This window comes from Borostomias antarcticus (assembly GCF_949987555.1).
Source record: "Borostomias antarcticus genome assembly, contig: scaffold_1137, whole genome shotgun sequence".
In the NCBI taxonomy this organism is placed as follows: Eukaryota; Metazoa; Chordata; class Actinopteri; order Stomiiformes; family Stomiidae; genus Borostomias; species Borostomias antarcticus.
The window spans coordinates 1-10,408 of NW_028176019.1; the positions used below are offsets into that span (position 1 = coordinate 1).

Genomic DNA, 10,408 nt, shown 5'->3' on the forward strand with positions numbered 1-10,408 from the left:
GGGTGCGGGGTCTGACCCACACCCTGGCGGCCAGCAGCGCCTGCTCCGGACCCCTCCCCCCCCACATGCCCTCCTCCGGACCCCCCCCCCTGGACCCCTCCTCCGGACCCCTCCCCCTGGACCCCCCCTCCTCCAGACCCCCCCCCCTGGACCACCACATGCCCTGGAACTCCTTCGACGGGCTGCTCTTCCACTCCAAGTACCTGCTGGCCCACTCCTGCACCCCCCACCACCTGCTGCTGGAGGACAACGTGAGTGGAGGGAGGGGGGTGTGAGTGTGAGTGTGTGTGTGTGTGTGTGTGTGTGTGTGTGTGTGTGTGTGTGTGAGTGTGTGTGTGTGTGAGTGTGTGTGTGTGTGTGAGTGTGTGTGTGTGTGTGTGTGAGTGTGTGAGTGTGTGAGTGTGTGTGTGTGTGTGTGTGTGTTCTCAAGTGTCTCTATCCTCTCCCCAGGCCTCCTGGCTCTCCTTATTCCTGAGCCTGAGACAGAAGGTTCTGGAGGCGTGTGGGCGGAAGGGTCGGGCGGTGCGGTCCAGACCCAGACCCTGGAGACCCGCCCCAGGTGAGGCTTGACCCAGTGACTGACCCGCTGACCAGATCACCCTAACCCACCTAACCCTAACCCACCTCACCCACCTAACCCTAACCCTATCACAGAACAGAAAGTACTAGTTCATCATCAGGACGCTGCGCTGAAGACCGTGTCTCCATCTGATAGGATCATTTGTCGAGCTTCTTGCTGTAAAGGACAATAAAGACCTCCCAGATAAGAGTCCTGCTCCTGAGGCGAGGACGTCTCTTCACAGCCCAGGGGACAGAAACAGAGGACTAACATGCAGTTACTAACAAGAAGGAGCGGTATTGTAGTCCGGAGTGTGTAGCTGTAGAATGCCGCTACCCCTCCTGGTACCACAATACCCACAAGTCAGTGTGCTAATGGGGTCCATGTGGGGCGCCGGCAGCAGTGTGGCCACCTCTTCCTGGCTCCTCCTCACCACGTTCTGTCATAACAAGAATGGTTCTGCGCTCTTTTTATAGGCCAGGCTCTATATTAAGTAACAAAACAAGACGACAAAATGAGTACGTGTAGAGAACGTTCCAGAGCCCCCCATCCCCCCAGCCCTAGAACGTTCCAGAGCCCCCCATCCCCCCAGCCCTAGAACGTTCCAGAGCCCCCCATCCCCCCAGCCCTAGAACGTTCCAGAGCCCCCCATCCCCCCAGCCCTAGAACGTTCCAGAGCCCCCCAGCCCCCCAGCCCTAGAACGTTCCAGAGACCCCCAGCCCCCCAGCCCTAGAACGTTCCAGAGACCCCCCATCCCCCCAGCCCCCCCAGCCCTAGAACGTTCCAGAGCCCCCCATCCCCCCAGCCCCCCAGCCCTAGAACGTTCCAGAGCCCCCCAGCTCTGCTGCTCCCTGAGTCTGTGGTCGCTGCGCACATGAAAAGACCAAACAGACCAAACAGACCAAACAGACCAAACAGCTAAATTGTCTCCATCTGTTTGTGTTTCTGACATTGAGCAGCTCGTCTAGCAGCACGGCGTCGCTGGCTGAGCGCTGAGATAACCTACTAACCTACTTTAGCTCAGCTAACCCTAACCCTAACCTACTTTAGCTCAGCTAACCCTAACCTACTTTAGCTCAGCTAACCCTAACCCTAACCTACTTTAGCTCAGCTAACCCTAACCCTAACCTACTTTAGCTCAGCTAACCCTAACCCTAACCTACTTTAGCTCAGCTAACCCTAACCCTAACCTACTTTAGCTCAGCTAACCCTAACCCTAACCTACTTTAGCTCAGCTAACCCTAACCCTAACCTACTTTAGCTCAGCTAACCCTAACCTACTTTAGCTCAGCTAACCCTAACCCTAACCTACTTTAGCTCAGCTAACCCTAACCCTAACCTACTTTAGCTCAGCTAACCCTAACCCTAACCTACTTCAACTCAGCTAACCCTAACCCTAACCTACTTTAGCTCAGCTAACCCTAACCTACTTTAGCTCAGCTAACCCTAACCCTAACCTACTTTAGCTCAGCTAACCCTAACCCTAACCTACTTTAGCTCAGCTAACCCTAACCCTAACCTACTTTAGCTCAGCTAACCCTAACCCTAACCTACTTTAGCTCAGCTAACCCTAACCCTAACCTACTTTAGCTCAGCTAACCCTAACCCTAACCTACTTTAGCTCAGCTAACCCTAACCTACTTTAGCTCAGCTAACCCTAACCCTAACCTACTTTAGCTCAGCTAACCCTAACCCTAACCTACTTTAGCTCAGCTAACCCTAACCCTAACCTACTTCAACTCAGCTAACCCTAACCCTAACCTACTTTAGCTCAGCTAACCCTAACCTACTTTAGCTCAGCTAACCCTAACCCTAACCTACTTTAGCTCAGCTAACCCTAACCCTAACCTACTTTAGCTCAGCTAACCCTAACCCTAACCTACTTTAGCTCAGCTAACCCTAACCCTAACCTACTTTAGCTCAGCTAACCCTAACCCTAACCTACTTTAGCTCAGCTAACCCTAACCCTAACCTACTTTAGCTCAGCTAACCCTAACCCTAACCTACTTTAGCTCAGCTAACCCTAACCTACTTTAGCTCAGCTAACCCTAACCCTAACCTACTTTAGCTCAGCTAACCCTAACCCTAACCTACTTTAGCTCAGCTAACCCTAACCCTAACCTACTTTAGCTCAGCTAACCCTAACCTACTTTAGCTCAGCTAACCCTAACCCTAACCTACTTTAGCTCAGCTAACCCTAACCCTAACCTACTTTAGCTATGCTAACCCTAACCTACTTTAGCTCAGCTAACCCTAACCCTAACCTACTTTAGCTCAGCTAACCCTAACCCTAACCTACTTTAGCTGAGCTAACCCTAACCCTAACCTACTTTAGCTCAGCTAACCCTAACCTAATTTAGCTCAGCTAACCCTAACCCTAACCTACTTTAGCTCAGCTAGCCCTAACCCTAACCTACTTTAGCTGTGATATAGTATGAAAGTATGTGACTTGAATGCTCTGCTACATGGATACACAGGTTCATCCCGACAGTAGAAGCACATACTAACGTTCATGAAGCTCACTATCATGGTAGGACACCGATGACCAGGCAGACCAGCAGCATCTGCCCTCACCGCAGCGCTGGTCTGAGATCTGTGTTCACCGCAGCGCTGGTCTGAGATCTGCCCTCACCGCAACGCTGGTCTGAGATCTGCCCTCACCGCAGCGCTGGTCTGAGATCTGCTCTCACCGCAACGCTGGTCTGAGATCTGCTCTCACCGCAGCGCTGGTCTGAGATCTGCCTTCACCGCAGCGCTGGTCTGAGATCTGCCTTCAGCGCAGCGCTGGTCTGAGATCTGCCTTCAGCGCAGCGCTGGTCTGAGATCTGCCCTCACCGCAGCGCTGGTCTGAGATCTGCCTTCAGCGCAGCGCTGGTCTGAGATCTGCCTTCAGCGCAGCGCTGGTCTGAGATCTGCCCTCACCGCAGCGCTGGTCTGAGATCTGCTCTCACCGCAACGCTGGTCTGAGATCTGCCCTCACCGCAGCGCTGGTCTGAGATCTGCTCTCACCGCAGCGCTGGTCTGAGATCTGCCTTCACCGCAGCGCTGGTCTGAGATCTGCTCTCACCGCAGCGCTGGTCTGAGATCTGCCCTCACCGTAGCGCTGGTCTGAGATCTGCCTTCACCGCAACGCTGGTCTGAGATCTGCCTTCAGCGCAGCGCTGGTCTGAGATCTGCCTTCAGCGCAGCGCTGGTCTGAGATCTGCCCTTACCGCAGCGCTGGTCTGAGCAGCCATAGGAACATGTCCGCACACTAACGACGTGATGAAGCTACTATATACAGACAATCCCACATCCTCACGATGAAGTTCTCCTGAGATGACAGCGTGCATGCGTGTGTGTGTGTGTGTGCATGCGTGTGTGCTGGCGTGTGAGTGCGTGTGTGTGTGTGTGTGTGTGCATGCGTGTGTGCATGCGTGTGTGCTGGCGTGTGAGTGCGTGTGTGTGTGTGTGTGTGTGCGTGCGTGTGTATAAGATTGATATTTAGAACTGTGATGCATTCATTTCTCCTCTCCTTGTAATTATTTCTCTGACTGTGTCACATCAGGGTTGTCATGTCTTTGTTGACGGCTGCAGATGAAAGAGACTCGTTTTCTTCTCCACAGAAACGTCGTGGTTTCTCGTTCAAGGCTTCTCTGTGACCAGCTTGTGTATTTTGTTGGCTACTGTATTTATTTATTTTCTATTTTTACACAGGATGTAATATGAAATGATTTATTGATCAAGCTGTAAAAGGTTTATATTACTCATGTTCCTTTTAAGACCTACATGAATCATGGAAGTCAAAGTCAACTTTATTTATATCTCTGTTCACACAACCATGGAGCACATGGTGCTTTACAGGATAAATAAAAACTTAAAATAATAGATAAAAATAAGAGATTAAAACCGGCCAGATCATAGAGTATATGCTGAAAGAAAAGAAACAGTAAAAAATTTTAAAGTGAGAATAAAAGATAAAATTTGTAATTTAAACAGATACAACTACATGAAAAAAGCAAGACTGAAAATGTAAATTCAGCAGCACAGGAACGGGGGAGGAAGCAGAAGCCTGAGGTCCTCTCACTGCCTCCATGCTGGTCCTCTCACTGCCTCCATGCTGGTCCTCTCACTGCCTCCATGCTGGTCCTCTCACTGCCTCCATGCTGGTCCTCTCACTGCCTCCATGCTGGTCCTCTCACAGCCTCCATGCTGGTCCTCTCACTGCCTCCATGCTGGTCCTCTCACTGCCTCCATGCTGGTCCTCTCACAGCCTCCATGCTGGTCCTCTCACTGCCTCCATGCTGGTCCTCTCACTGCCTCCATGCTGGTCCTCTCACAGCCTCCATGCTGGTCCTCTCACAGCCTCCATGCTGGTCCTCTCACAGCCTCCATGCTGGTGCCACGCTGTTAACCGTCCTCCAAGCACTAAAGCCGTGGTAAAGATCGGGCCCCCCAGTCCTTTAATCCCCAGTAAACAAAGCATTGCTACACTTCCTCCTTATGGACCCACAGAGTAGCTACCAGCGAACTGCCCCGTCGGCCCCCTGCCCCCCCCCCAGGTCAGCACCCGTTCCCCTGGATCCCCCCCCCCCCCCAGGTCAGCACCCGTTCCCCTGGATCCCCCCCCCCCCCAGGTCAGCACCCGTTCCCCTGGATCCCCCCCCCCCCCAGGTCAGCACCCGTTCCCCCGGATCCCCCCCCCCCCCAGGTCAGCACCCGTTCCCCTGGCCCCCGAGGCTGCAGCCCAGGCTGGGTGAGACCAGCAGCTCCGGAGCCCCCGGGTCTCTGCGCTCAGAGCTGGACGAGGGGGGGGTGTGGTCAAGGCTGTGGTCAAGGCTGTGGTCAAGGCTGTGGTCAAGGCGCTGTGGTCAAGGCGCTGTGGTCAAGGCGCTGTGGTCAAGGCTGTGGTCAAGGCGCTGTGGTCAAGCGCTCCACCAGCAACAATAACTCTTCTCAATCTTGCCTCTTGCTTCAGTGATGACAGCAAAACAAAATCGATGCATAAAAGAAAAATTAATAAAACATGTTGAGCATGTTTTTATATAAAAAGTCAAGTCTGATTAGTTTCCATCTGTGGTCGGGAGCCTCCATCCATACGCCTCGCCAGCCAGCGAGGGCCTCGGTTCACCCTCCTGACACCAGCGCTCCTGACAGACGGTCTCTCTCTCTCTGAGGGCGTTTCTGACAGACGGTCTCTCTCTCTGAGGGCGTTTCTGACAGACGGTCTCTCTCTCTGAGGGCGTTTCTGTCAGCCTGTCTCTCTCTCTGAGGGCGTTTCTGACGGTCTCTCTCTCTCTGAGGGTGTTTCTGTCAGACGGTCTCTCTCTCTGAGGGCGTTTCTGTCAGACGGTCTCTCTCTCTGAGGGCGTTTCTGACAGACGGTCTCTCTCTCTGAGGGTGTTTCTGTCAGACGGTCTCTCTCTCTGAGGGTGTTTCTGTCAGACGGTCTCTCTCTCTGAGGGTGTTTCAGACGGTCTCTCTCTCTGAGGGCGTTTCTGTCAGCCTGTCTCTCTCTCTCTGAGGGTGTTTCAGACGGTCTCTCTCTCTGAGGGCGTTTCTGACAGACGGTCTCTCTCTCTGAGGGCGTTTCTGACGGTCTCTCTCTCTCTGAGGGTGTTTCAGACAGACGGTCTCTCTCTGAGGGTGTTTCAGACAGACGGTCTCTCTCTGAGGGTGTTTCAGACGGTCTCTCTCTCTGAGGGCGTTTCTGACGGTCTCTCTCTCTCTGAGGGTGTTTCAGACGGTCTCTCTCTCTGAGGGCGTTTCTGTCAGACGGTCTCTCTCTCTGAGGGTGTTTCAGACGGTCTCTCTCTCTGAGGGTGTTTCAGACAGACGGTCTCTCTCTGAGGGTGTTTCTGACGGTCTCTCTCTCTGTGTTCAGACAGCGTGTTTGTGTAACCATGACTGCTCCGCCTCCATACGCTGGCAAGCTCGCTCCCTTTCCTCCTCGCTCGCTCCCTTTCCTCCTCGCTCCCTTTCCTCCTCGCTCGCTCCCTTTCCTCCTCGCTCCCTTTCCTCCTCGCTCGCTCCCTTTCCTCCTCGCTCCCTTTCCTCCTCGCTCGCTCCCTTTCCTCCTCACTCGCTCCCTTTCCTCCTCGCTCGCTCCCTCTCCTTCTCGCTCCCTTTCCTCCTCGCTCGCTCCCTCTCCTCCTCGCTCCCTTTCCTCCTCGCTCGCTCCCTTTCCTCCTCACTCGCTCCCTCTCCTCCTCGCTCGCTCCCTTTCCTCCTCGCTCCCTTTCCTCCTCACTCGCTCCCTCTCCTCCTCGCTCGCTCCCTTTCCTCCTCGCTCCCTTTCCTCCTCGCTCGCTCCCTCTCCTCCTCGCTGGCCGTAGGAGCGCTCCTCCCGTGGGTTAGGGTTAAGGGTTAAGGGTTAGGGTGAGGGTGAGGGTGAGGGTGAGGGTGAGGGTGAGGGTGAGGGTGAGGGTGAGGGTGAGGGTTAGGGTTAAGGGTTAGGGTTTGGGTTAGGGCTGCAGGAGGCTGAACCCTCCCAGGGAGACGCAGCAACGGGGCGCCTCTGAACGCCGTCGCTCTGATTCCACGTGGTCGGCCCGTCCTCCAAACATGCTTTTTTATTTAATGTCTTATAGCCTGCCAGTAATAATTATCCCAGAGTCATGCTGTAGGGAGTTGGCAGGACTGTGTGTGTGTGTGTGTGTGTGTGTGTGTGTGTGTGTGTGTGTGTGTGTGTGTGTGTGTGTGTGTGTGTGTGTGTGTGTGTTGTGGCGGGATGGCGGTGGCGCTTATGGTTGAGGAGAGGGATTTGTATGGTTTGTGTTTGGAAGAATTCTCAATGTTTCGTCTCCTCAGCGAATATTTATCCCGAGAGTCTGGGGCCAGTCATTAACCAGCCGTTCAGACCAGCCGTTCAGACGCTGTGAGCCTGGGCCCATTAACCAGCCGTTCAGTCATTAACCAGTCATTAACCAGTCATTAACCAGCCATTCAGTCATTAACCAGTCATTAACCAGCCATTCAGTCATTAACCAGCCGTTCAGACCAGCCGTTCAGACCAGCCATTCAGACGCTGTGAGTGGGCCCATTAACCAGTCATTAACCAGCCGTTCAGTCATTAACCAGCCGTTCAGTCATTAACCAGCCGTTCAGTCATTAACCAGCCGTTCAGACCAGCCGTTCAGTCATTAACCAGCCGTTCAGACCAGCCGTTCAGTCATTAACCAGCCGTTCAGACCAGCCGTTCAGTCATTAACCAGCCGTTCAGACCAGCCGTTCAGTCATTAACCAGCCATTCAGACCAGCCGTTCAGTCATTAACCAGCCGTTCAGACATTAACCAGCCGTTCAGACCAGCCGTTCAGACTCTGTGTGTCTCTGCTCCGTTCCCAGGGGCCCCTGTCACTGTCAGCCAGCAGCGCGGGGGGAGGGGGGCCCAGAGCCGGGGCTCGGCTGGGACAGAACCCTCCAGAACCAGGCCCAGATCCAGACCCCACACCCGGTTCTGACCCCCACACTGAGACACCCGCGGGCTCCCAGGTCAGGACCCCCACACTGAGACACCCGCGGGCTCCCAGGTCAGGTCCCACTTCTACTGTCTAATCAGATCAATATTTATGCAATGTCTTGTTTATTTAGTCGATTTTCCAAAGGAATTCACGGTTCTCTAATTCTATCTGTCTGGTATCGTTCTCATCTCTGGTTTCTATGTGTTTTCTATCCCAGATGGACCAGAACAACCAAGGGCCCAGCCAAGGCCTCCCTGACTTGACTTGACTTGACTTGATTGATTGATTGATTGATTGATTGATTGATTGATTGATTGATTGATTGATTGATTGATTGATTGATTGGTTGATTGGTTGATTGATTGATTTGGATCTCTTTTAGCTTATTGGCTAATCTTGGACACATTAAAAACTTAGAATATTCAACACATCACTACAATAATTCATAGATAAAACAACACAATCATTGACACACATATCACTAAACTACATGCTCACATATACACATATAGCTATACCTGCAGTATACACTACTTATTATATATAACGCAATACAGTGTGATAACATTTTAAGAACTTGCAATCGCAGTCCAACTGCCATAGAATTGTGTAGAATTCCATAATTTAACAATTCTGAAATTGAAAGTCTGTCTTCCCATTTCAGTTATTATTCTTGGTTGTGCATAAAGATTTGATCTAAAGTTCTTATTTGATCTCTAGTTCTTATTTGATCTCTAGTTCTTATTTGATCTCTAGTTCTCATGTTGACTTGATGTTTGTCACGTACCAGTTTGTCATTACCAACAGGCTTCTAAAACCTCTGTTAGTCAGTCAGTCAGTCAGTCATTCAGTCAGTCAGCCAGTCAGTCAGTCAGTCAGTCAGTCAGTCAGTCAGTCAGTCAGTCAGTCAGTCAGTCAGTCAGTCAGTCAGTCAGTCAGTCAGTCAGCCAGTCAGTCAGTCAGTCAGTCAGTCAGTCAGTCAGTCAGTCAGCCAGTCAGCCAGTCAGTCAGTCAGTCAACCAGTCAGTCAGTCAGTCAGTCAGTCAGCCAGTCAGTCAGTCAGTCAGTCAGTCAGTCAGTCAGTCAGTCAGCCAGTCAGTCAACCAGTCAGTCAGTCAGTCAGTCAGTCAGCCAGTCAGTCAGCCAGTCAGTCAGTCAGTCAGTCAGCCAGTCAGTCAGTCAGTCAACCAGTCAGTCAGTCAGTCAGTCAGTCAGCCAGTCAGTCAGTCAGTCAGTCAGTCAGTCAGTCAGTCAGTCAGCCAGTCAGTCAACCAGTCAGTCAGTCAGTCAGTCAGTCAGTCAGTCAGCCAGTCAGTCAGTCAGTCAGTCAGTCAGTCAGTCAGCCAGTCAGCCAGTCAGTCAGTCAGTCAATCAGTCAGTCAGTCAGTCAGCCAGCCAGTCAGTCAGTCAGTCAGTCAGTCAGTCAGCCAGTCAGCCAGTCAGTCAACCAGTCAGTCAGTCAGTCAGTCAGTCAGTCAGTCAGTCAGTCAGTCAGTCAGTCAGTCAGTCAACTGTAACTAGATCACAGTAGATCACATGAGCCCTTGGTGAAGCTAGAATGTCACAGAGGAGGGGAGATGAAAAGAGGAGAGACATGAAGAGGAGAGGCTAGCAGGTGAGCGGGGACCAGGGGGAGACCAGGGGGAGACCAGAGGGGCTTAGCATCTCAAATCCCAGGGTACATATTGACCCAGCGGAATGAAGAGCTGCATTCTCTGGGCTGGAATGTTTGTCAGGGGAAGGAAAGATGAGGATTGGGACTCCAGTTACTCTGAATCTGAGTCAGCCTTGAAGTGTGCCACTTCAAACATGCACTGATAGACTCTTCAGCTGCTTCTTGATCTGTTTATTTAACTGCTTAAATAAAAGAGAAGCACCATGTGATCTGTGTAGTTGTGGGATTGTGCTGTTGAGTTGAGGGTGAGTTTCAACACCTGATAAAAGGACACAATGAACGCTTAGCTTGAAGAACCGGCCTCCACATTCTGCACATGGTAGAAGGATCATGTACCATGATAACTATAACTACCATCATACTGGTATTCACCGCTCAGAACCCCCGACCCCTGACCCCTCTACAGGAGAGAGCCCCCCTAACCCTGACCCCTGACCCCTCTACAGGAGAGAGCCCCCCTAACCCTGACCCCTGACCCCTGACCATCTACAGGAGAGAGCCCCCCTAACCCTGACCCCTGACCCTGACCATCTACAGGAGAGAGCCCCCCTAACCCTGACCCCTGACCCCTCTACAGGAGAGAGCCCCCCTAACCCTGACCCCCTGACCCTGACCATCTACAGGAGAGAGCCCCCCTAACCCTGACCCCTGACCCTGACCATCTACAGGAGAGAGCCCCCCTAACCCTGACCCCTGACCCTGACCATCTACAGGAGAGAGCCCCCCTAACCC

General features: G+C 52.6%; 1 protein-coding gene across 1 annotated transcript; it reads left to right on the forward strand.

Moving 5' to 3' along the window:
* Positions 1-135: 135 nt before the first annotated feature.
* Positions 136-8,652, forward strand: LOC311328924 (constitutive coactivator of peroxisome proliferator-activated receptor gamma-like). The gene is made up of 4 exons (XM_084462820.1): positions 136-251; positions 451-559; positions 7,886-8,070; positions 8,219-8,652. The coding sequence occupies exons 1-3, from the start codon at positions 159-161 to the stop codon at positions 7,999-8,001; spliced, it is 318 nt and encodes a 105-aa protein (XP_084318946.1). The 5' UTR covers positions 136-158; the 3' UTR covers positions 8,002-8,070; positions 8,219-8,652.
* Positions 8,653-10,408: the final 1,756 nt, after the last annotated feature.

Excerpts from the sequence above, each read along its gene's own strand:
- LOC311328924 (XM_084462820.1), top strand. The coding sequence starts at position 159 with ATGCCCTGGAACTCCTTCGACGGGCTGCTCTTCCACTCCAAGTACCTG. Across the intron at positions 252-450 it reads ACCTGCTGCTGGAGGACAAC|GCCTCCTGGCTCTCCTTATT; the intron begins GTGAGTGGAGGG and ends TCCTCTCCCCAG. Across the intron at positions 560-7,885 it reads ACCCTGGAGACCCGCCCCAG|GGGCCCCTGTCACTGTCAGC; the intron begins GTGAGGCTTGAC and ends CTCCGTTCCCAG.